This window comes from Corythoichthys intestinalis, chromosome 18, assembly GCF_030265065.1.
Source record: "Corythoichthys intestinalis isolate RoL2023-P3 chromosome 18, ASM3026506v1, whole genome shotgun sequence".
NCBI lineage: Eukaryota > Metazoa > Chordata > Actinopteri > Syngnathiformes > Syngnathidae > Corythoichthys > Corythoichthys intestinalis.
Window position 1 is genome coordinate 16,613,744 of NC_080412.1, and position 25,162 is coordinate 16,638,905.

Sequence of the window (25,162 nt, forward strand, 5' to 3'; positions counted from 1 at the left end):
TTAGGTAATATGTTGTTTCGAAAATTAAAAATCTTGTTTTTGTTTTTTTTGTAACCCCATAAAACTAATAAAACATTTTAGAGCTGTAATTGCAATACCGTTATATTTTTGCTTAAGGTTATCATACGCATACATAAGCTTCGGCTTCTCTCGTCACCCCTTTTCGGGTTGAACTGAATGTAGTCACAAATGAATGCTGTGCGTTTGGATCTGTCACGCCTAAAAAGGAAAAAATAAAATAAAATAAAATAAATACCTTCAGAATCTCATACATGCACATGCCTAATGGGATCCAAGTTTTCTGTACTGTATAGTACTCTACTATATGCTTGTTTTGTTCAAACAAAAAAATCAAGTACTAACATGCAATGAAATAATAATAACATGAAAGAAACAGGAATGACTGCAATGTTTTTCCAAAGGAAATGGTTAAGTAACCATCAGGTGCTATCAACAAAAAAACGGGCTGTAATTTTGAAATCAGTATGCTAATTTTAATCAGTGTTAAAATCTAATGTCAACAGATTTTTCTTCTTCTAAATTGCACCCATGTGTCACAATCAAACATAAAATGGTCATTCTGATCATCTGTTCATTTTGGGGGGGGAATGCACATGAACACAGGGTGTGGATAGAGGCAAGCAGATGGGGACAAGATAAGACTACATAAAGAAGTCCAACCCTCATGCCTTCGTAGTATGCTAATGAGCTTGGGTCGCCTTCTAATAGGGGGGATCCAACGGGGGGCTTGGACACAAGCGGGGAGATGGTGCCAGCGAAAATGAGTGAGTATACACATGAATACATCCAAAATATTTGAGAAATTTGTCACATAAGAAGCTTGTGCCCTGGACAGGATATCATCTTATACTGTAAGTTTAATGAAGAGACACTACAGTATAGATGATGTACTATCCAGGGGGTGATTCCCTCATCGCATTGGGACACTTCGGAGAAAGAGAAGAGAGAGAGGGTGGCCGTCAAACCGTTACCATTACTGAGTTTTAGTAATGGTAAGGGTTCCATGGCTTTCGCTCATTATCAACCAGACCAGCAGAATAAGGAAAACTGTAGCTGTGATCATCATTTGTTGTTGTTTTTTTTATGCAAGTGCAATAAAGTTCTTCAAGCAAATGTGTTTTCAGAAAGTCATTTAACATTTACATTGGGAGGGCTGCAGTGACTTTTGGGCTACTTTTCAAGTGCCGGCTACACAGCCACGTTTCTTAAGATACTGTTTTGCAAACATTTTACATTGTACCAACAATAAAAGTCTTAATTTGCAAAAAAAAAAAAAAAAAAACAATACATTTACAGACAGAAAACTCAGGTCGGACTTGGATTTAGCACTTCACAATTAAGTAAGAACAAGTGTCAATGCAACACATTTTTTGTTATTGTGGTGTTAATTACACTGAGCTTCTTCCCAAATTGTGAACGCTAAAAATAACATGTAACAAATGAAGTTAATCAATAATATAAAATAATAATTTTGGGGTTGACTGTTGTATATTAATCCCTAGCATAGAAAAGGTAGGTGCTGCGTTTATAGTTTTCCTTTTCAACTGCTTTAGTAACAGCGCACGATGTTGCGTGTTCAATAGATGTGTCGAGTAAAACCTCCTGACAGCCCCTGATAAACCATCAGGTAGCCAAACCCGCTCTGCTGTGAACATGATATCAAGCTACTGTCAAAAGCCAACAGTTGAAAGTAGAGGATAGTTTATTATTCAGTAAACATTTACTGTGGTTCATTTTCCAAATCACATATTTGTAAAGATATTTTGAAAATGCATATATAAACCAGCTATAATTTAACCCTTTTTAGGGCATTCATTGAACTTATAGCCTGACATTGACTATTTTTTCATCTTGTTGGTGCATACTGGTGAAAACAATATATGTTCCAGTGCTTAAAAAAAAAAAAAGTAGCAGCAAACCTTTTTATCATGCTGAAAGAATGGAGTTTATTCTCTCTTTTGGGAGTTTTGGCAATACTCCAAGATGTTTGACACTGAGATAAAGACAGACAGGACCTTGATCATCGGCATTAGGAGTGGGAAACTCTTAGTACCTCACGACTCGATATGATTTGCGATACAAAGCTCATGATAACGATGAGCTGACGATATGGCGATACAACGATTATCGATACATTGGTCAGGAAGTCATTCTAGGATAGTCTACAAACAACTAATAAACAGAAAACAAGCTTCTGCTGTGAATTGGAATGAGTTCATCAATAGCAGACGTCCAATCCATTTTAACTGGGAGGGTGGCAGCGAATGAACATTCGTTCATTCGCTGCCATCCCTCCCACTTCAAACGGATTGAATGTCTATGGCGGTCGGTGGCAGCCAATGAGGTAATTTTGGGCCATTTACCTGTTGATTTTCAGTTACTTCCTTTTATTTTTGGGTTATTTTAGGGCTCTCTTCTTGTTTGAGTTACAGAACAGGAAATGACCTGGGAATCACCCAAATGAATAGGCAGTGACTTAAACCCAACAGGAAATGACCTGTAAATGCCCTAAAATGAACAGCAAGGACGTGTAAATGACCTGAAAACTGTACAGAATGACTGTGAAGGCTCTGGTTTCGAATGAACGAACGTTGCCACTCCAGTCTAAATGGATTGGGTGTCGAGCACCGTCAATGCAACCTTTGAGTTAACTGAGACACTATTATGGTGGAAGTTTTTGGTAGCAACTTTTTGGTTCATTTTTATTTTATTTTTTTAGACATTGACACCTTTTTTTAAACGATATCTCGATTCTTAACCTTTTGAGATACATTTGATAACCTTTTGAGATACAAAGTATCACGATATATCACCATTTCGATATTTTGTCACACCCATAATCTGCATTGCAGCAAAAAGAATCTTGTTTAAAAAAGTGTAGAAAGATGGAATTTTTCCGATGTGTAATAGTTAATAGTAGTAGTTCATTTTAAAAATGTAAATAAAAGCATATCACTCGTTTTTCGCAGTTAATGGGGATCAGAACCCGCCGCGATAAGTGAAAAAAAAATTTGTGCTCCATGTATTTATCCAGATTTATCATTGGAAAGAGATACCTATAATACATGTTTTTTTCCCCCCACTTTTTTTCCACAAATTAAAAAAAAACAAAAAACTTTTCGCACTATAAGGCGCACCTGACTATAAGCCGCCACTCACCAAATGTGACACAAAGATAAGCCGCACCAGACTATTAGCTGCAGCTGTCCTCACTGTGGTATGGGATATTTACATCAAAAGATATTAACCGGTAACACTTGATTTGACAGCGGCATCATACGACTAATAAGACCAAAAGAACCACCATGAAGCTTTGAATCAATTGGCTGCAAAGCTTCATTGCTTCAATAAGCTCCATTTGGCCTCACTGCTCCCTTGGGGGAGACAGTCAACCTCTGCTGCCACCTGCTGCATACACTTTTGTTGTCCAACATGCCTCCTGGCATGCATTGCAGCGCTTCAGATGTAAATGACAATCAAAATTCATGTTATGTGCGAATTCATTATTCAGTTAATGTTCCGGTTGTTTCATTAATTGGTAGTTATGGTATTTGGTGACACTCACTGACAGTGGCGCCATAAAACAAGAGATTATCCACTTTCGAATGGATTTAAAAGATCAGAGCTGGACATAGTAACATAATTTGCCGGATGACGCTTAATATCATCAGTCATAAGCATTCAGTAATGCCCATGATAATGTCAGTCTTATGTCGCCGCTGTCAAATAAAGTGTTACTAAATACCATAACTAGCCATTAATGAAACAACTGGGACAGCAACTGAATAAATAATTAGCAAAGAACATCAGTTTTGATTGTTATTTACATCTGTAGTGTTGGAATGCATGCTAGGAGGCATGTGTTACGTATTAACTCAAATAAATCAACAAATAAGCCGCACTAAAGACAAGAAATTTTCTACTTTCTTCTTGTTTAAAATAAATCAGTGGGAGCGTAGCATGTGTAAAACATAACTATTACATTTGAAGTGCTTAAAAATCCTTTATTAAAATATATACACTCCATAATTTTACGACTATAAGCCGCGACTTTTTTCACTCATTTTGAATCCTGCGGCTTATAGTCTGAAAATTCTATTATATTTAAATAAATTATTTTAAACCACTTAAAATGTAATAATCATGTTTTACACATGTTACGGTCCCACTGAATCATTTTTAAAGAAGAATAAAGTAGAAAAATGCTTGTCTTTATTAAATGCTTCATTGAGTGAGTCCACTCAAATCCGCTCATGCTGCTCACTTACATATAATGAGTTCCCAGAGCAACTGTTTAACAAGTTAAACGATGATTGACACATGCAGCGCTTTGAAGTAATCATCTCTGGCAAGCTCTGCCTGACAAAGAAAAGAGGCAGGAGCGAGAGTGAGAGACTACATTATAGGATCAGGACAGCTCTATAAAATACTGCATTTAATTATTCATTTTTTAATTGGAAGATAAAATCTGCTATGGACTGAGGGCGCAAAGTAGCGAGGAATTACTGTATTTCCCGGAAGTCAACCTAGCTGTTGTCAGATAGCAGTGTGCCAAAACAATCGATTATTAGATGCATCGAGATTCGACACGTGACTATTTGATTACAATTCAATTCAACTGTTGAAAAACAATGATTTTCCCTAATAACTATGACAGCCGCTAGTAGCGGAACGAAATTCAAGACACGTCTGCCGCCCAGACACCTTTAACGAACGGAAAACGTTATGATGGATGCAGCTGACGTTACTGAGCGAGAGATTTACTCCTGTTCAAAAGTTCAGAAAGAAGTTCAAAAATAAATTTGTGTACGAGACAGGCAGGGACCCGGCGGTTACAATTTGGGTCCTCTTTTGTGCGCAAGTTATTTTTTAGAGCGAGAGGGGAAGAGAGATAGTTCGTTGCTCCTTGTCTTTCAGTTGTACAGCAGTAGGTTCAAGTCGTGTTAATTGGAAAAAGTCCGTAGTGTTTTGCCAAGTCCCGTGTCAGTCTATCAGAGGTGAGTGCACGAACCCTTTTGTACTGTTTAGCTTTTACTGTTGTCGTTTTTGAGATGTTACCAGTTAGCGCCGATCGCTATGCTAATTAACGACTTCGCTAACATGTCAATTTAGCTTTGTTTGGTGGTGTACAAAGTTATTGCAGATGCAGAATGTTTGAAACCAGGATTAAGTACAGCGGTAACACGACAAACATGTGAAATAGTAAAGAAATCTGTGAAAACAAAGTATATTCTTATTTTTATTAAAGACACTTTGTTTCCAGAAAATGTGGAATTCATTCCACCAGTGTAAATTTTATTGTATTGTTGAGAGAGATAAGTACTGCCTTTGAAACAGCTAATGTTTTTGCAGTTTCTTGTGAGACAGAGCATCTTAAGGTCAGCTGTGTGTTGTATAGGCAAGTTGAGAAACAAGTACTGCCTTTCAAATGGTTAATGTTTTTGTACTTTTTTGTAAAAAAAAAAAAAAAAAAAAAAACAGCTTAACAACAGCTTTTTGTTATATGGGCATGTTTCCATCGTTCCTGTTGAATCATTAGGATATTTTAAATGAATAATGGACATAAACTAGTTTGGCCACTTTATTAATTAGTAAAGATGCACCGATACCGATACTAGTATCGGCAGGGGGCGCCGATCCGGCCCAAAATGGTGGTATCGGCGAGTACCAACAAAGACGGCGCCGATACCATTTACCGGTCCATTATTATAAACATTTGACCGCAGCCTTTGTTTTTCTCCTGGCGCTCACTACACTTTGTCTCTGTGTTGTGTGATGACACGTGAACACCAAACAGCTATCGCTATTGGCCTGCTCCAGACCAATGAGAACGGGCCAATAGCCACTTCTGACCAATGACATGGCAGACATGGCCGACATGGGGACATGGCGGCGGTCGGGAAATATTTCAAAATAGAAATCCCCTCAATTAAAATCAATGGCTGCGTGCAAGATTTGCGGCCTGAAAGTTTCGAGATGTGGAGTTAAATCGGCCAGTTTCAATACCTCGAACCTGATAAAACATGTGAAGACGAAACGTGAACGAACACAACGAGTTTGAGCCTGCAAGAGCAGGACTGCTATCCAGAGGAAGGACGCTGGACAGGTGCAACAATCTCTGGTCAGTTCACTACGTCTACTTTACTTTTATTGTCTTTTACTGAAAGAAATGCTGCAATAATTTGGGAACTGTTTCCAAAGTAGGGTTGCCACCTTTCAGAAATAGAAATAAGGGACCCCCCCCCCCTCCCGAAAAAAGGAGGCTAATAGAGAGACGGGATGCTGTGGTCAATTATTATTACTTATAATTGTTAGCGTCCGCAAATGCGGAAACAAGGTTGGACCTCGACACGGTCAACAAGTGGGGGATAAGTACAACGGTTTAATGATTGCAAACAAAAAATAACACCGATCGCAGGATAGTAGAAATAACAAAAGGAGTCCGTGACAGCAGGTCGACGGAGCTCAATACTACCACTCGAAGGTCAACTAAGACGATAGGCAGCGAGCCAAAAAGCCAAAATAAAAACACTCAAATACCTGCACAGGGTAGAGGTTACAAACGAGTGCAGCACACTAACAGAAAAAACCCAATGCAGGGGCGTAACAAGCAAATGTAGCGAGACTATAGTGCGAGATGTCAAATGGCGATCAGCAAAGCAAATATCTAGGCAGCCTTCTCTGAGCTCACCCGTGCTTAAATGCTGCGTTGATGAGCCCGCATTGGATTCAGGTGTGACGTCAGGAACGCCCCCACTAACAGCCCAGCAACAAAACACAATCTAACCAGCAGCAGAATGTGACAATAATTTCATGAAAGTTGCACTGTTTGGCCTTTGAGAGGTTTAAAAAAAGTTTACTCAGTTCATTCAGAGTTTATTATTATGAACTTTTTTTTACTTTCTTACTGTTGGGCTAGTATTATACTTTGTACTAGTCTTTTTCCTATTTTGCAAAGGTAAGCAACAGCCTGACAAAGCCTTGATAGCAATGATTTCACATCCAATTATGTAGCTCTTTGGGGAAAAAAAAAAATATATATATATATATATATATATATATATGTATATAATCGGGGTGGTATCGGTATTGGCCGATACTGCACAGCCAAGTATCGGTATCGGGGCCAAAAAATGGTATCGGTGCAACACTATTAATTAGTAATGTATGATGCATCGATAATCATGATCATCGTCAATACCATGATCATCGTTCAATAATCGAATCGTAGCACCCCGAATCGTAATGGAATCGAAGTTTGGTATGCCTAAGATGGGACACCCCTATTGTCAGACATTTTTAAATGCCAGTACTTTTTTAGCCAATCAAATACATGTATCTCAGATTGTCCCGCCTACTCGCCACACACTGGTTAAACAAACTCTGATGGACACAGGGTTAGCAAAGCAGGCTTTGTCCACGTCTCAGACGGAAAACGACAGTGACTGGTACAGATACTATATGGATCGACTCCAGCTCACCATCTACCGCAATGAGCCTATCGGCAATAAATAAGTGGATGTATTTTGCAGGTTTAAGAGCAAAAAAAAACCATTACTGGTTCCTTGTTGAATGAATTTGAAGCAGGTTCACAAAGAGCGAAAACTGTGGAAGCAAACTCCTGTCCTTTAGAAAGATATATGGCATATCTGTCCATCTATTTTTGCCACCGTGAAGAGAAATATTTCGTGTCAGGTGAATCTCTTCATTTCCTTTTCATCTTGACCGAGAGTTTAAGGTTAACTTGTCTCAGGAAGAGGCGTGTGAGCTGATCGCTCGTCTCTTTGGCGATACGTGCGATCATTTCGCCTGCTGTGCCAATCACCAGCCTCTGCGAATGCAAAACAAAAACAAAAAAAAATACACTTAAGCTTTAAAAGGGCACTCATGGGCTGACGTTGGCTGTGCTAGATGTTCAATCGATTATGACAGGCAATAAACTAAATACCGCATTTTTCGGACTATAAGTCGCAGTTTTTTTTCACAGTTTGGCAGAGGGCGCGTCTTATACTCTGGAGCGACTTACGTGTGATTATTTACAATCGGGTCGGGCCGACTTCTGTCTCGCTAACTTTTTTAAAATAAATATATATTCATTTATTTATACTAAAACGATGTATGGATGTTAAATAAAATAAATCATTTGGATAAAACAGAGAAGGCGCTATGCATGCCTGCGCACGTGAATGCAGTGGCCCCGCTCTCTTTTCAATCTTCCCTTCCGCGAGCATCTTGGTATTTTCCTTTTCGATATGGAGCAGCTATGGGAGTGAAAAACAAACTAAAGACAGGGGAATTGAAGAGCAAATAACTGCGATACGAGTGGGATATGGAAAGGATTCAAATTGATTGCTGAAAATGCTATACGGAAACCTGTGTCTGCTTCACTGAATGTAAACGACTGTGGCGCATTAGTCTCATACGAGAAATAGACTTTTCCAGCGTTATTTCGTTGTGTAAATTCATTTATAATTATCATAAAAATATGTAGACTATTTAGACATTGAGAAAACTTGTTTTTTTTTTGCCAACTCGAGGAGATTAAAATGTCAAATCCACTATCTTCCTGTTAGAACAGACACACACATTTAAAAGATATAAATGTTTATTGAATATCCATCTTACAGTCAGACTGGGAGAATTTTTTTTTACAAAATACAGGCTTTAATTTATTATCATTATGCATATATGCACCGGAATCGTCACAAACGTGATCACACAAAACGCAACCACACATCGCATCCCCGCAGTTCCGCTTTCTCCTGAGTCCTCACAAATGAAACATAAAATATCATTTTTTTCGGGCTCAGGCAAGCAAGTTAATTGATTGGGCTCGGGCCGCGTCGGGCTTTAATACCCGCGGGCCGGTCGGGTCGGGCTGGATTTTTTAGGCCCGATCTAACTTCTAGCGTCATGTATTGTTAGTAGGGCTGTAGCTATCGAATATTTTAGTAATCGACTGAAAATTCTATCGATTAATCGAGTAATCGGATAAAAAAAAAATTTCAGGTAAAGAGCAATTATAAATATACATGAGAAAAAAGACATTTAATCCAATATTGAACCATTTTCAGTCAATCAATGTCTTTATTTTCGATGTACATTGTTGAAAACAGCATCTCAGATGTGACTAGAAAGAAAAATTCACTGCTTTCACTCAAAAAACTTCTAGATCTTATTAAAAAAAACATATTTCTTAACTAAAAATGAAATTACGCTTGATAACACACATCACTTGAAAGCTACGTGTTTTTCCCCCACGTGTTTCAATTGAATTTCCATTTGTGTCAAGCTATTTTTAAGTACTAGTTAAGTTTTAAGTTAGTCTAAACTGTAAGTACTGATAGGATTTTGAGGTTTTTGCAGTGTTCAAAATAAATGTATGATACCTGCTGTATTGGAGCACATTGGGGACCAGTGGTACTTGGTGTTTTATTCAGCAATAACTACAGAGCTAAAACTGACAGTTAGCTTTATTATGTTTTAATTTTATACCCTCATCACTCTACAGCGCTGTGTTTTTACAGATTTAATAAAGCCTGTATGTAATACACGTTAGCCACGCATCGACAGTGGTCATAATCAATAGAAACCTAGCCCTCCGAAGGGCTAACGTTAGATGTGCGAGTGACAGTAACGTTATATTTATTAGCGCTGAGAAGTCTACTGCTTAAAGATTGCGGCTGTTTACAAACGCTGCCCAGACCCGGCCGAGTCTGTCATTTCGCATCTAGTTCTAAATGCATGCGATATCTATGAGACGCATCGGACACTACCTGCTACCACACTAGCATCATGCGGGCGTAGTTTTTAGCAACGTCGGCGTAGTTTGTAGCAGATGTAGGCAGCAGTAAGGTTTTTTTTTTTTTTTAATTGCTTCTTCCTCTACGCACGTCAGCGCGTTGTCCCGCAATAAAATTAGTCCGGGCAAAACGTGATGCTTAGAGCTGGCAAAATTAAACGATTCCTCGAGGTGAATAAAATTACTCGGATCAGTTTTTAAACTCGAGTTACTCGAGTATTCGTTTCAGCTCTAATTGTTAGCATACCGTACACCTATTCAGCCTGTTGTTCTCTATTGTATTTTAAATTGCCTTTCAAGATGACAGGTCTGTTCTTGGTGCTGGATTCTATCAAATAAATTTCCCCCCCAAAAATGCGGCTTATACTCCGGTGCAACTTATAAATGTTTTTACCCTTTTCATTGCGCATTTTTTGGCTGGTGCGACGTATAGTCAGAAAAATACGGTACTATGAAGTTTAAAAAAAAAAAAAAAAAAAAATGTAAGTGGTAATCAAGGCCATAACCAGAGTGTCTTTAAATTTTTATTCATTTTATTTTGATTGATTTTGTTTTTAATAACATTTGATCAATGTATAATTTTATTCATAATGATGAATAATAAAAACTGGGGATTGGGGCTAATAGAATGGAGCTGATGGAAGGATGACCTACCATGTGAGTTTCCTTTGAGGTTTGAATTTTCACCAAGATGTTAATCGGTCCGTTTTCATCCACGTCCCAAAGCTCAATAAACTGAAACCGTTCACAACCAAAATAAATAATTGACACCAGGTCAAAATTGATGCAGCGAATTATATTTCATTCATTGGTCACCTGTGTCACTGCATAGGGAACTTCTTGGGGCAGGTGCTCCAGGAGCTTCTCTCTGATAATGTTGATGCACATTTCCTCTGGATTCTGATCTGTTAGAACCTCACTGTGATACTGCCACGCTCCAGACTTGGCTGTGCTCACTAGGTAGCTCTGGGAAAATACAAGCAAGTGAACGGAGGAACACTATCCTACTTTTAAACATACTGTATATTCAACAAAAAAGTGGAGACGTATGACAGTTTTCGTCTGACCAGAACGAGACAAAAATTTCCGTCACATGTTCAAAATGAGTACATTTTATGTATAGTTAACCTTCATGTAGCAGTGTCTGAGTGTGTCACTTGTGAAGTGCTGCGCCATCCCCCTTCCCTACTCACAAGTGTGTCGTCTCCATGCAGGCTTGCTCAAACAGTAAGACTTGTTTTCTTGGCCAGAGAATATGAAATGTTGCTTTAGCCTTTAAATGTCTTTGCTGAGTGATCAACACACTAAAACTAACTTGTAACGTTAGCATAGCATTCGCGTTAGCATTAGGCTAACAGTGAGTGTCCTCTAAACTCTCGGACAACTTATTTTTACATACATTTCGTGGCATCCTGGTGGCTATAATTACCGGAAAATAATGTACTGTTTTCCTGCTAAGTGTATATAATCACCAAGTTGGGGTTGTACTTGTAGACGCTACAATATGCGCTCGTTTGTCTATGTCCATTCGAAATAGTTGGAAACTTTTATTTATTTATTTTTTTAATTTTACACACAAAAACATTTTTAGTAAACGTCGGCTAAAACTAGACGATATTAGTTTTGAGTTTTTGTCATTTCTAGATGACTAAAATATGACTAGGCTAGGTTCATACGGCAGGTCTTAATGCACGGATCCGATTTTTTCATTTTTTTCCGACTCTGAGGCATTAACTTGACGATCTGAACGGGACTGGTCGATTAAAAGTGGCCAGTTTCAAATCTGATCCAAGTCACTTTCGTATGTGGTCAAAATGCGATCTGGGCCACATTTTTCCAGAATTGGGCTGCGGTCTGAACTGTCAAGTCTTTCAAATCAGAATTCATGCAGCAATAACGTCAGCAAAGAGTAGTAGGCAGGACAGCAGCGATGTATCTGTACATTAGCGTTAGTGCCTAGCTTGAACTCGGCTTTTACGCAGGAGGCAGGCTTGACCACAGTCATAAAAAAATCAAATGAAGAAAAGGGTAAGCCTGATAATACTCGGTTTTCTATCTGCGCGCCAAATCAGCAATATTTCAGTATTGCTTATATGGCGGAGTCGGGGTAAACTGACGCACACACAAAAGGCTATGTGTGTGCGTCATGCACACACAGTGAGTGCATGCGTTCTATCATTCCATATAAATTTTGAATATATGAATAAAAGGGGATTATTAATGTCTGTTACTTGTGTCCTCTTTTTGGAAATCAAAATATGATCACCCTGGAATGACGTACAGCCAGCATGTGTGGTCATTTGTTTTGATGCTTCTCCGCATGCGAGTCAGTTTGCTGATCAGCGCATGTCGAAACTGCGAATTAATGCGCATGCGTAATACTTGAACGGGCTCAATGGACAAAGGCAGTCTCATTGGGCACGCCAAAACAATCGACATGACAAAAAGTAGGAATTGTGCATTAAGACCTGCAGTATGAACCTAGCCTAAGACTAATAAGTAAAAGGGCTGTCGAAAACAACACTGGTAACTTTAGAAAATAAACTGCATTAAATGATGCAAACCTTGAGTGTCTCAACATCCTCCTTATCCAAAGAAGAGAGCATGAAAACATCCTTAAAGCCAGGCCAGCCTTTCTGGTTCCTCAGCACCTTCATATGTTCTTTGGCTCGCACAGAATCATCGATATCAGCACTGTCCTCCGGCCCGGCATCGTCCATCGTGTGCGGCTCTTCCCAATCCCGCTCAGGCCTCTTTTCCTCACGAGGGGGCTTGATCACGGGTCGGATGCGCAGTTTGCGACCATTCACGACCCCGCATGTCAGCTCTGCTGTGATGCTTAGAAGCTTGTCCTTCACTTTTACCTGGTCTACCTAATGAGGGAAGCTGAATTAAGACAAATTTCTATGACTCTTTTGTCAAAATACAACACAGATTACAATTGGAGCACATCTTTGAAAGCTTTTCCATTGTGTTGTGAGAGCAGCCGCACCTCATACAAGTGAGTGATACAATGACGAGAGGCTAGAAGTTGAACAGTCGGGCAACGAGCAAATTAGTGCTGCAACGATTAATCGACTAACTTGAGTAATTCAATTAGAAAAAAAGATTCAAATTGAATTTTGCTGCTTGGAGTATCCTTTTCATTAAAGTGGCGTTGTAATGGTTTGTTTTGAAAGTGTTTGCATTTAGTTTTATTGATTTTGGGTGAAACACTGCCGTCTAGTTGCAACTGTGAATATGACATAACTTATTTAACATCGCTACATCCAGCTGCTCCCTGTTAAGACCAACATAAGTTTTCGTTTAGGCTTATTTTTTTAAATGCATTCGTGATTTCGTTCAAACGATAATTTTTGTTGGAAATATGTGTCTGAACCATTAAGAGCATTGTTAAAAACTATGTATATATATATATATATATATATATATATATATATATATATATATTTAAGCTAGCGGACTTTTGCTTTGTAAGTTAGCCAATTGTTCTTTTGTTGTTCTTAGATCCTCATCTCTTTTTTTTTTTTTAAATACCATTTGAGGCTCAGCTCAGGCATTTTCATTTTTTATGTTCCTTATCTGAGTACTCGATTATTCAAACTCACTAGATCATTAATTAATTGACTACTAAAATAATTGATCGCTGCAGCTCTAGAGCAAATGCCTTCGATTTGTGCGGGTACTATTTACGAACATATTGTTTGAATTGTGTTTGTGTTTCTAGGAGAGGCTACCTTATTGAGGACAAGTATTGCCGGGATGTTAGGGTGTTGTGCCAGGCATTTAAGCACCTCGAAGTCCAGGCTTCTGCACATCCATCTGTCTGACACATCAACCACGATCACCACTGTGAACAGAGAGTTACTGTGAATAACCTTTGACATCCAGCTAATATAGGGGAAACTTAAAATCCAGCCCTACTTAGGTCAGCCTCTTTTACTGTGCTCCAAGGATCCAAAAGCAAAGACTTCTCAAGATGGTGTCTGTCAAAGGGGATGTTAGTAATCTTTAAAACAAACCACATACGATGAACAAAAAGGAGCAAATGTACCTTTTGACTTTTGACGGGGTTGTAAGGCCTGGCGTATCCAGTAAAATCTAAAATAGATGTCAGGTTTAGCTTTGACATTTAATTGAACATATACAGTAGCAATGGAAGTGAAGTCTTACAATTTGTGTATCCTCCTCTGTTAGGACTCCCAGGGCTCGTTTGCGCGTAGTGTGTACTTTTTTGGAGACAGCAAACACCTTCAATGCAACAAAATGTATCAAGTTTAAAAACTGGAAACGTGGTTTGAGCCTGCTTTGGTGCAACAGGGCCTGGACGGATAGGAATAATTGAGGAATAAATCAATTCCCAAGCACATATTATTTTAAGTACATATACAGTGGGGCAAATAAGTATTTAGTCAAGCACTAATTGTGCAAGTTCTCCCACTTGAAAATATTAGAGAGGCCTGTAATTGTCAACATGGGTAAACCTCATCCATGACAGACAGAATGTGGAAAAAAAAAAAAACAGAAAATCACATTGTTTGATTTTTGAAGAATGTATTTGCAAATCATGGTGGAAAGTAAGTATTTGGTCAATGGTAAATGGTGTTATACTTGTATAGCGCTGTTCTACCAAAAGTTCATCTCAATACTTTGTTATGTATCCTTTGTTGGCAATAACGGAGGCCAAACGTTTTCTGTAACTCTTCACAAACTTTTCACACACTGTTGCTGGTAACCGCAGACAGGCCTGGACGTGTACTGGCTTCAGCAGGGGGACACGTCGGGCAGTGCAGGATTTGAGTCCCTGGCGGCGCATTGTGTTACTGATAGTAGCCTTTGTTACTGTGGTCCCAGCTCTCTCTAGGTCATTCAATAGGTCACCCCATGTGGTTCTGGGATTTTTGCTCACCGTTCTTGTTATCATTTTGACGCCACGGGGTGAGATCTTGCATGGAGCCCCAGATTGAGGGAGATTATCAGTGGTCTTGTATGTCTTCCATTTTCTAATGACTGCTCCCACAGTTGATTTCTTTACACCAAGCGTTTTACCTATTGCAGATTCAGTCTCCCCAGCCTGGTGCAGGTCTACAATTTTGTCTCTGGTGTCCTTCGACAGCTCTTTAGTCTTGGCCATAGTGGAGTTTGGAGTGTGACTGACTGAGATTGTGGACAGGTGTCTTTTATACCGATAATGAGTTAAAACAGGTGCCCTTAATACAGGTAATTAGTGGAGCCTCATTAGACCTCGTTAGAAGTTAGACCACTTTGACAGCCAAAAATCTTGCTTGTTTGTAGGTGACCAAATACTTATTTTCCACTCTAATTTGGAAATAAATTCTTTAAATATCAATGTTAATTTCTGTTTTTTTTTCACATTCTGTCTCTCATGGTTGAGGTTTACCCATGTTGACAATTACAGGCCTCTCTAATCTTTTCAAGTAGGAGAACTTGCACAATTGGTGGTTGACTAAATACTTATTTGCCCCACTGTAATTCTTATTATTATTATTATTATGAAAATGTTTGTGTGCCAACCACTCCACAACAACATATGGCTTTGGAGAAAAAAAGAAAACAATATCAATCTTTCGGTGCTCTCATTTTTGGTAATCCTCATTTTCATATATTTTTTCACAAGCACAATCATTTTTTTAAAAATGCATTTGCGTTTACCATATTTTATGTGCCATAATTTTTGGACTATAAATCGCTATTTTTCTCCCTCATTTTGAAACCTTCAGCTTATAGTCCAGTGCGGCTTATTTGTTGATTTATTTGGGTTAATAGGCAACACTTTATTTGACGGCAGCGTCATAAGACTGTCATAAGACCTTCAGAATTATGACATGACACTAACATGGACATCAATAAATGCTTCTGACAGATGTCATTAATTGTCATTCGGAAAACTCCACTTATGTCCAGCTCGGATCTTTTACATCCATCCAAAAGTGAGATCATTTGTCGGATGACACAAAATGACATCTGTCATAAGCATTCATTAATGCTCATGGCAGTGTCATGTCTAGGCATGGGATGGGAATCGAAATCCGATTCCAATTCGGAACCGGTTCCGAGTGTTTCGAGGCCTCGACATCACAATGAAAAAGCCCTAACGATCCCTTTAACGATCCCTAAAGACGCATATTGCGTCGTGATGTGTCTTGTTGTCCAGACGCATCAAACTAGCATGGTGCCAAGAACCACTCGCTCCAAAGTTTGGCTACACTTCACCAGGAAAAAGGGTGAAAATGAAAGGTTACGATAGTTTAGCACGAGCATTGCCACCGTAAACATAACAATGACAGCACGTAGGTTCGAACGCTCGAAAATGTGTCTTCACTTCACGAGGAAAAATTACAACAAAGCGACTTGCAGTCATTGCGAGATGGAAATAACTGCATCGGGAGGGAATAGACTGCACTGTCCTCACCGAGACGCCAAGGCTCAGTCCTGGCTATACAGCTAGCTAACCTCCCAAATGACGATGCAGAAGACGTTGGTATAATTTGCTGACTTTATTCAACCATCACTTGAAACTAAAAATAGAAATGAAACAAATCAATTTCGTCCCCAATAACAAACAGGTTTGCATCAACGTAAATCAGCGATGATTAGCTGCTAACACAGTAACAACAAACAGTTAGCATGCGTTCACTAGCATTAGCACATCGTTTAAACCACTACACAACTGGATTTAAGTGTCCGATCGCGAGTGGAAATACACAACAACAACACAGAAGATGATACATACAGGCGTTGGCTCTGTAGATATTTTACAAACATTAACAAAGAACGTAGGCTCGTGGCAGTGTTTCCCTTTCTCACTAACTCGCTCACTCGCTTGGATGCGGCATTTCTTCTTCGTGTGTAAGCGCGGTCTTCTTCACGTGAGCGCACTCTTCTTCGCGTGAAGAAGCGCAAGGGCGCCACCACTTGAGCGTGAAAGCACCATAAAAACTAAAAGGCATGCATTTCAATATACTGGTAAATAAAAACAGGGGTCCCCAAACTACGGCCCGCGGCTCCATATTTGGTCCGGCCCCCTGAACAATTCCAGAGAGCATTTTGAAATGTTTTTGTTTTTTTCTCCCTCAGTAGTGTTATTTATTTCCTGGCCTTTTTCAGTGAATAACTCAGAGAGGTTTATTTGGTTATTATCTATTTAATTAATAGTGCTATTATTATATATTATTATTATTTTTATTTTATTTACTTTTGTTCCGTGAAGAATCCACAGAAGGTTATTTGATTGTGGCTTTCTGAAAAACAATAATTTTTTTACATTTACGCACTCCTGCAATTGTCACACTTTTTCTGTTACAAACTGACCCCAGCCTCTCATCAGAGAAGGGAAAAGTTATTTGGCCCTCACAGGAAAAAGTTTGGGGACATTGCCAAAGGTAGAACAACGACCTATATGCCAAAATATACCAATATTTTTTATTTCTATTAGAAAAATGTTTTAGTAAAATATTACACATTCTTGTGCATTTGCCACTTATTGCCACAGTTAACATTGAGGCTTTGGGCCTCTTTTGACCTCGTTGTGAGTTTGTAAGGTTGTGACTTCTGATTAAACAAACTTGATGCCAATCAAAATGTTTGTTCTTCTTTTCCCCGAAATTAGAATTGATAAGAGAATCGATAAAGAATCGAATCGTTAAGCAATATCGATAATGGAATCGGAATCGTAAAAATCGCATCAATTCCCATCCCTAGTCATGTCATAATTATGATGGTCTTATGACAGTCTTATGGCGCCACTGTCAAATAAAGTGTTACCAAATATCATGACTAGCAATTAATAAAACAACTGGAACAGTAACTGAAGAAATAATTAGCAAAGAACATGAATTTTGATTGTTATTTACATCTGAAGTGATGCAATGCATGCTAGTACGCATGTTGGATGACAACAGTGGTCACCGCAGGTGGCAGCAGAGGTTGACCGTCTCCCCCAAGGGAGCAGTGATGGCCAAATGAAGCCTCTTGAAGCAATGAACCAATTGGCTGCAAAGCTTCATGGTGGTTCATTTGGTCTTATGACAGTCTTATGACGCCGTTGTCTAATAAAGTGATATCGGTTAATATCTTTTGATGTAAATATCCCATAATACAGTGAGGACAGCTGCGGCCTATAGTCCAGTGCGGCTTATCTATACGAACAAATGCAGTTTTCGAATCAAATTTGGTGTGTGCCGGCTTATAGACAGATGCGCCTTATAGTCTGAAAATTACGGTCGTTTCAGGAAGGCAAAACACAGAATTATAGGTTCAAATGAAGAGACCTTTCTGCCAAGAAGCTGGTTGGACAAAGTTGACTTTCCAGCATTCGGAGCACCAATTATCGCGACTTTCAAAACCTTTGCATGTTCAGGCTGATCTGGATGTCTCAGTAGTAAACACATTTGTTCACCTGTCACGGAATCACAAAATTATGAGTGTGCAAATATAATGACAGCAACACAATCTCTGATGGACAGGGATCAAAACAAATCAAATTTATATGTTCAACTTGGTCAAGTTACCTCTGTCTGGAGGAACAGAACCGGGAAGGCGGTAAGTGCTGTTGACTGCATCGCCAGCAGTCTCTCTCAGCAGACCGCTCACAAACGCATCTGATGTGATGGAGCACGCAGGATTGAAGCTAAACGAGTTGCTCCTTCCAGAGCAACATTTAGTGTTTCCTGTAAAAGCACATCCATCTCCATCAATACAATGATAAAACAATAACTGAGAACTGACGCATATCCTGCTGTTTGCCATTTTCAGATTTATGGAGGGAATTTGACTGGGAGAAATCATTTGGTTTTGCTTTGTACTGAAATGTCTTGTGAGTTCCGACCCTATCCACAAGGGTGCACTATAATACTTTTGTCTTGTTGGATAGGCTTTAATAATAGCTATGACATTCACAGTTCTGAATGTGAACGATGTAATTATGTACCGGTATGTTGTTTGTTTGATGAACAGTAGTGAGGGCTCCTGCTGAAACAATTATTCAAAATGTGGACAAAAGTAAGTGGTGGTAGCTTATTATACATTAAAACAGGATGCGATTACAGCTACATCACACGTTACGCCACGGATATAGCTCCGAAGTTCTTGATTACGTTTGTGCTCAATTAAGTGCATCTCAACTCGCGTTATAAATCAGAAGGATAAACTACTAACCTTTGGTAAGAAGCCATTGCGCGGATTCTTTTCTAGCAGGTACGATAAACTGTCTGGAGATGACAGCCGAGCACCTGAAAATTCGCCTGCACACTCTGAAAGCCATTATACTTTATGTTAAAAACCTGTTCTACTGATACAGATACGACTAATAAACTTATCACTAAAATCTGCGTCGATGCTTTTCTGTCACGCCAGCAACGTCAATGGGGCGCCGCCATGTTTGTTTGACCAACAAAGCTATATTTCCTGTTTCGAGACTGTTTTAAGTGGCGACACTGCTCTCTAGCGGCAATATTAGAACTACAACAACGTTAATAACCATCTAAAACAGTATTAAAATATATTATTATTATTATTATCATTATTATTGTTATATCATCGTTTTCCAGAGGCAAGTTACGCATGTGCGCGTCATACGTCTGACACATACTACAGCAAAAGAATAATAATAATAATAATATTAATAAATAAATAAATAAAACAGACAGAGATCCTACATTCTAATTTAGGCTCTTAAGTGGAGTTAAAATAGAATAGAATAGAATAGAATAGAATAGAATAGAATAGAATAGAATAGAATAGAATAGAATAGAATAGAATAGAATAGAACTTTATTGCCATTGTCAGCAAGAACGTTGTCCACAACGAAATTTGACGTGGCACTCCAGTATAAAAATATGTATTAAATAAATTTAAAAAACTGAATAAATAATAGGAAAATAGAGTTTGCATGTTCTCCCGGGCCTGCGTGGGTTTTACCTGGGTACTCCGGTTCCCCCACATACCAAAAACATGCATGGTAGGCTGATCGAACACTCTTAATTGTCCCTAGGGATCAGTGTGTACGCGAATGATTGTTAGTCTCCTTGTGTCCTGCGATTGGCTGGCAACCTACTGCCCATACTTAGCTGGGATTGGCTCCAACGCCCCGTGACCCTCTTGAGGATAAGCGGCTCGGAAAATGAACAAATGAAAGGTTTCACATGCATTAGGCTACTGCATTACACTGAAACAAGGCATAAATGAGAAAGTGATTTTCATTCAAAATTGTATTTTTTCACTGATTTGCAAAATTCCATTTAAAACTACATGTAATTTTTATTTTCCCTGATATCCTCAAATCTAAATGCAAAACCTCATTTTTAACTATTCAAGAGCATAGAATGTACATTAAACCCAAAGATTAGGTAAACATTGACTTTTTAAAAATAATAAAGATATGCGTAACATACATTAACAAAAAATGAGTACAAATGACTTACATTAGCACAGTAAAATGAAATATATTTTGAAGATAAAGCAAACATTGATTTTTTAAAAATAATTATATGGAAATAAATAAGTAGCCTTACATAAATGAACAAAAATAAGCCCAAAGTGCACATTAACATGGAAGACATTTCTGAACCTACCAAATAGAATAAAATAAACCTCATAAACTCTTTCCTTTCTCTTGAAGATCGTTTCAATTTTCTGTTTTCTTGTACTTTTTAATTCAAGAAGCTTGCTTTTCTCCTCTCTATTTGTTGTTAAGGAAAAACATGCATGCACCAATTAGAGCTAACTGTCCATGCTGATCACATGCCAGTATGTCAGTATGACAGCAGAGTCCAGTTTTTTGTTGTTGTTTTTTTTTTTTGCCGCCTGCATGTGCTTTTTGCTTATTGATGTGACTTGACAGATACAGAGAGACACTGGGAAGAACAACGTAGAATTAATGAATGAATTATAAATATGGTTGGAAATGGATTACGCGACAGAAGCACTTTATTAGGAATGTTGTTAACACTTGTGTATGTAAATCTGATGTTAGTTGATTGTTCTTTTTGGAGATGCGTGTGTGGCGGCGTGGCAGGTTTTTTTTTTTTTTTAACATAGTTTTGACAGTTGGCGTCATATTTTCGGGATCAAAGCACCATATGCCGGAACAGCGTTCAGGCCCCGAAACTCATGTTCCGGCCCGTTCCGGCCCACTTTCACCCCTGCCTGCAACTGACCGCAACCAGTCCAGGCTGCATAAGTCAGCGATGACCAGAAATAGCATAAAGAAGAGCGACACTTTGACAAATAAAACATCTTAAAAATAACAAAGGAAATGAATAAATCTTCATTTTCCCGAGAAACTCTCTGAGGAATGCTGCAGCCTCATTTCAGTAGCCACCTGTCAACAGCAGGTAGGCTTTATAGATGCTAAAATAAGCATTGTACTCTCACAATATCAAATGTCACAAACATCTACTGATTTTTAAAGCAGATAAAAGCATTCAAAGGTTCTTTCGGTTCCTCAACCATCATTGGCGGTCATGATTCACCGCCAACTCCCCCAATTCAAATGGATTGGACGTCTATCACTTCAATAACATTCATTAAACTAATTACACAAGAAAAGTTCTGTGTCATTGTGAAAAAGGTTGTTTTCATTTCCTGTGCTTAACGTTGGCCGAGCAGATGTCTCCTCATAGTCCAAACACGCCGTCTGTTTGTTAGTCCTGGAGGACTCGCTCAGCGTGCAGCAAACACCTCCAGTGGGGAAGGATGATGAAGCATATCAGGTAGCTCACAATCTGTCATCATCAAACACTAAAAGCTCCTCAACCGCAGATGAGCAAGACAAAAACGGAGCTTTTAGCTGACACTTCACTGCGGAATTCAAAGTAAAGCAGACACCAAAAGGATATTTCAGGATCAGTAAACTCTGCCTTTTTCCCACTCTCTCCCTAACTCACATTCATTCAAGGCCTGCTCTCCCTCAGGGCTTTCCTCACATGGCCGTTTCACGTGGGCATGTCTCTTCTATGACTGCATTAACTCTGGCCTTCAAGAAAAGCACTCTCGCTAAAAAAAGGCTTTACTCGCAGACCGTTTAATCATGAGATGTACCCCGCATTGCCATTTGAACAGCACCTGCCAAGGAGACTTCACGACTTCCGACGAAAACCTCTCCATGCCGCTACATTTCAGTCAATCAATTCAATGTAATTAACTCGCCGCATGTGACGTATATATAACAGCCGTTGTCAGCTTTTATGCCCCGGTGTTAACACAAGCCGGGATTAGATGTGCAATAACTGGCAGCGTCTCCACTAATAAGACCCGTCTGCTCATGAGGAATAACAAAGTTCACGGAATAATAAGCACATGAGCCATGGAGGCATGTCAACGGGGAGCGGAGGTGGAAAAAAACAATGTGTCAGAGCATCCATCACGCCGTGATTGCATCGAGAGGCGTGATGCTGCACAGCTGGCTGGCTGCAAGCAGCCCTTTCCTCCCTTCTCACACATTCTTAACAGATTAATGAACACATACGTGACTTTCAACTGTTCATCATGGCTCAACTTCACGGGCTGCAGACCCCAAAGGTCCCCCGGACTCTGCAATCACAGCGCTGTCCTTGCCTCGACTGTTTCCCCCCCCTTTTTTAAAAAAAGGCAATTTAACCCCCCAAACTAACCATATAGGTCACACTCACGCTCTGATTGTACAATCTCTTTCACAGCGGGGGGATCAAGTAAAGACTTCCAATCGATGGGACTTGTCTCCCGAGTGAATCAATAACGCCTCCCTTTGAAATCATCACTCATGTCATCGGCGAATATAAAAAGCATAATTGAGAACGGCGTTCTTTTGACATCCCGTATTGACGTCGGCTTTGCTATGGAGAACGAGAATAGCATTCTGCATCATTAACTTTGTATTATTTCCTGATAGAGCTTGCTGCTAGGGCTGCCTCCCCACCTGCTGAACTTTAAGCGCTCCATGTGATTGGGCTTTCATGCTGCATTTTCCTCTTCTTTCACTCACTGATGTGGGGAATGAGGCCTGCAGGCTGGATTTAGCATGAGCGTTACGACTCTTACTATATATATATATATATATATATATATATATATATATATATATATATATATATATATATATATATATATATATATATATATATATATATATATATATATATATCAGCTCGGCAACTTTTGTTTGTACTGTCTTTTTAAATATATAGATTGATATAGAATAGAATAGATAAAATTTGTCCAACAGTCCATTTTAAGTTTCAACTCACAATTTGCACTTTAAGTTTCAACTCACAATTTGCACTATGTGTGTATATATATATATATATATATATATATATATATATATATATATATATATATATATATATATATATATATATATATATATATATAGGCTTCAGTAACATGAAAGAATAATTAAGATGATGGCTGGTTCAGGACATGACAGAGGACAAGACGATTTAACAAAGGACAGGCGTGGGGCGCAGACTATTTATATATAAGTAAATGGGACACGAAGACAATCAGTGGCTGGACTAGGCTTCTGAAATAAGAGGAAACAATTACGACAAACTAAAAGCAGACATTCCACCTAATAACACTCTGAAGTTGATTTTTTTTTTCTTTTTCAGAGTATTTAACTAATTTCCATTGATAATATTGACATCCGGTTTATTTAAACTGCGAAGACTTTCTGTGAATGCACATTGTCCAAAACCATTGACAGCGCTAGGCGTCCAATCGAAATGGATTGGGCATCTAGCGCCATCAATGGCTGCCAATTAGTCCCTTTGGTCATTTTTAATAGGGTGCCATTTGTGTCCCCAGTATAAATTAAACTGTATTTTCACTTAAGTTGGACAAATACTCATATATCTTCATCTTTTTTTGTCAGTTGCCGTTTATTATAAATTCACAGGGTACAGGCTCCTTATTTCAATTTTTATATTTAATTTACTTCTGGTAAAAACTTGTTATGGAATTTTGCTCTGTCCTCAGTGTGTTTCATTCAGATTCAGTCTGTACAATAAGTAAAATAAGTAAAAAAAATTCCAACATGATAGTTATGATTTTATGATCCTTAATTATACGTCGTTTTTAAATTACTGCTGAAAAAACTGTCCACTCTGTTAACTTAGGTTAGTATCTGTAACCTAACCTAACCTAACCTAACCTAACCTAACCTAACCTAACCTAACCTAACCTAACCTAACCTAACCTAACCTAACCTAACCTAACCTAACCTAACACTAGTATGGGGAAATTCAACTGTGTTAAGCAATTTTATTTTTTACCTCTTTTAAAAATCAGATGTTGTATTTTTATGAAGTACGTTCAGTGTAGTTTTATATATATATATATATCTCCCCGGATTGGCTGGAACAGGGCCGTGGCCCTGGGGTGGCACTCACGCAGCATCTCCATTCATCTGCGGGACTATGACATGTTAGATGGGACTTCAGCATGACTATTGGTGTCAGGATTAGCGAAAAGACAGCATAGAATAGGATGCCAACATACTCAAACTCGCAAGGGAGTCACACAAATACTGGGTTCTAGACTACATGGCTGATTTAGGTGCACTTCACCCCTTCCAATCACTTATCTCTCAGACCCCCCCACCCCCTCATTCCTTGGTTATCAGGCCCCCCACATGGTGTCAACCGAAAATACAACTTGCTAACGATAGCTCCAACATATTTATAGTTGCAATCTTTGAGTCAGGGAACATTTATTTTGTTAATTCTGAGAAGTGATCAGCAATAGTTGCAGGCAAATTGTGTTTGGCAACAAATTGGCAGAATGAAATCTACGCTGTCGTCACTTTTCATTCAGCAGACTTCATCTTTATGACCAGTGTTGTTAATCTTACTTTTAAAAAGTAATTAATTAGTTACAAATTACTCCTCCCAAAAAGTAATTGAGTTGGTAACTCAGTTACCTGAAGGTAAGAGTAATTAGTTACTTGGCCAAGTAACTGGTGTTACCTCTCATGCTTTGTTTTTTTTTCATTAAAAAAAAAACATAGTAACCTTTGCTATGTTTGGAAATCGTTTAATGTTGTGAATTAACTGTTAAAGTTGTTAAAAATTGCTACCGTTTTTGCATCAGTTCCCTTATATCTACTTTCGACATGTTACAGTTTTAAAACTGTTTCATCATTTAAAGATAGATTCAAGTCAAGATTTTGACGAATTAGGAGTATTTTAAATATAAAGTTACTTAAGTTCGCTAGGAAGTTCACTACAGCAGAGCCTTTCTGAGAAGTCTACTGCTTCAAAATGGCGGCTGTTTATTAACGCCGCCGTCTGTCATTTCACATGTAGTTCTATAAGCATTTCATACCTAGGCGTAGATTGT

At 38.7% G+C, this 25,162-nt stretch overlaps 1 protein-coding gene across 2 annotated transcripts; it reads right to left on the bottom strand.

Annotated features, from left to right (window-relative positions):
- Positions 1-315: 315 nt before the first annotated feature.
- On the bottom strand, positions 316-19,223 carry eral1 (Era-like 12S mitochondrial rRNA chaperone 1). 2 transcript variants are annotated; one of them, XM_057821709.1, is made up of 11 exons: positions 19,001-19,223; positions 18,355-18,513; positions 18,115-18,242; positions 13,997-14,074; positions 13,878-13,924; positions 13,748-13,809; positions 13,618-13,673; positions 12,388-12,696; positions 10,640-10,789; positions 10,478-10,558; positions 316-7,852 (listed from the first exon to the last, which is right to left on the bottom strand). In XM_057821709.1, exons 1-11 carry the CDS (start codon positions 19,104-19,106, stop codon positions 7,727-7,729), a joined length of 1,302 nt encoding a protein of 433 aa, XP_057677692.1. In that variant the 5' UTR covers positions 19,107-19,223; the 3' UTR covers positions 316-7,726. The 2 variants fall into 2 exon arrangements, with proteins under 2 accessions (XP_057677692.1, XP_057677691.1); XM_057821708.1 differs by having other exon boundaries at positions 318-7,852; positions 13,561-13,673.
- Positions 19,224-25,162: the final 5,939 nt, after the last annotated feature.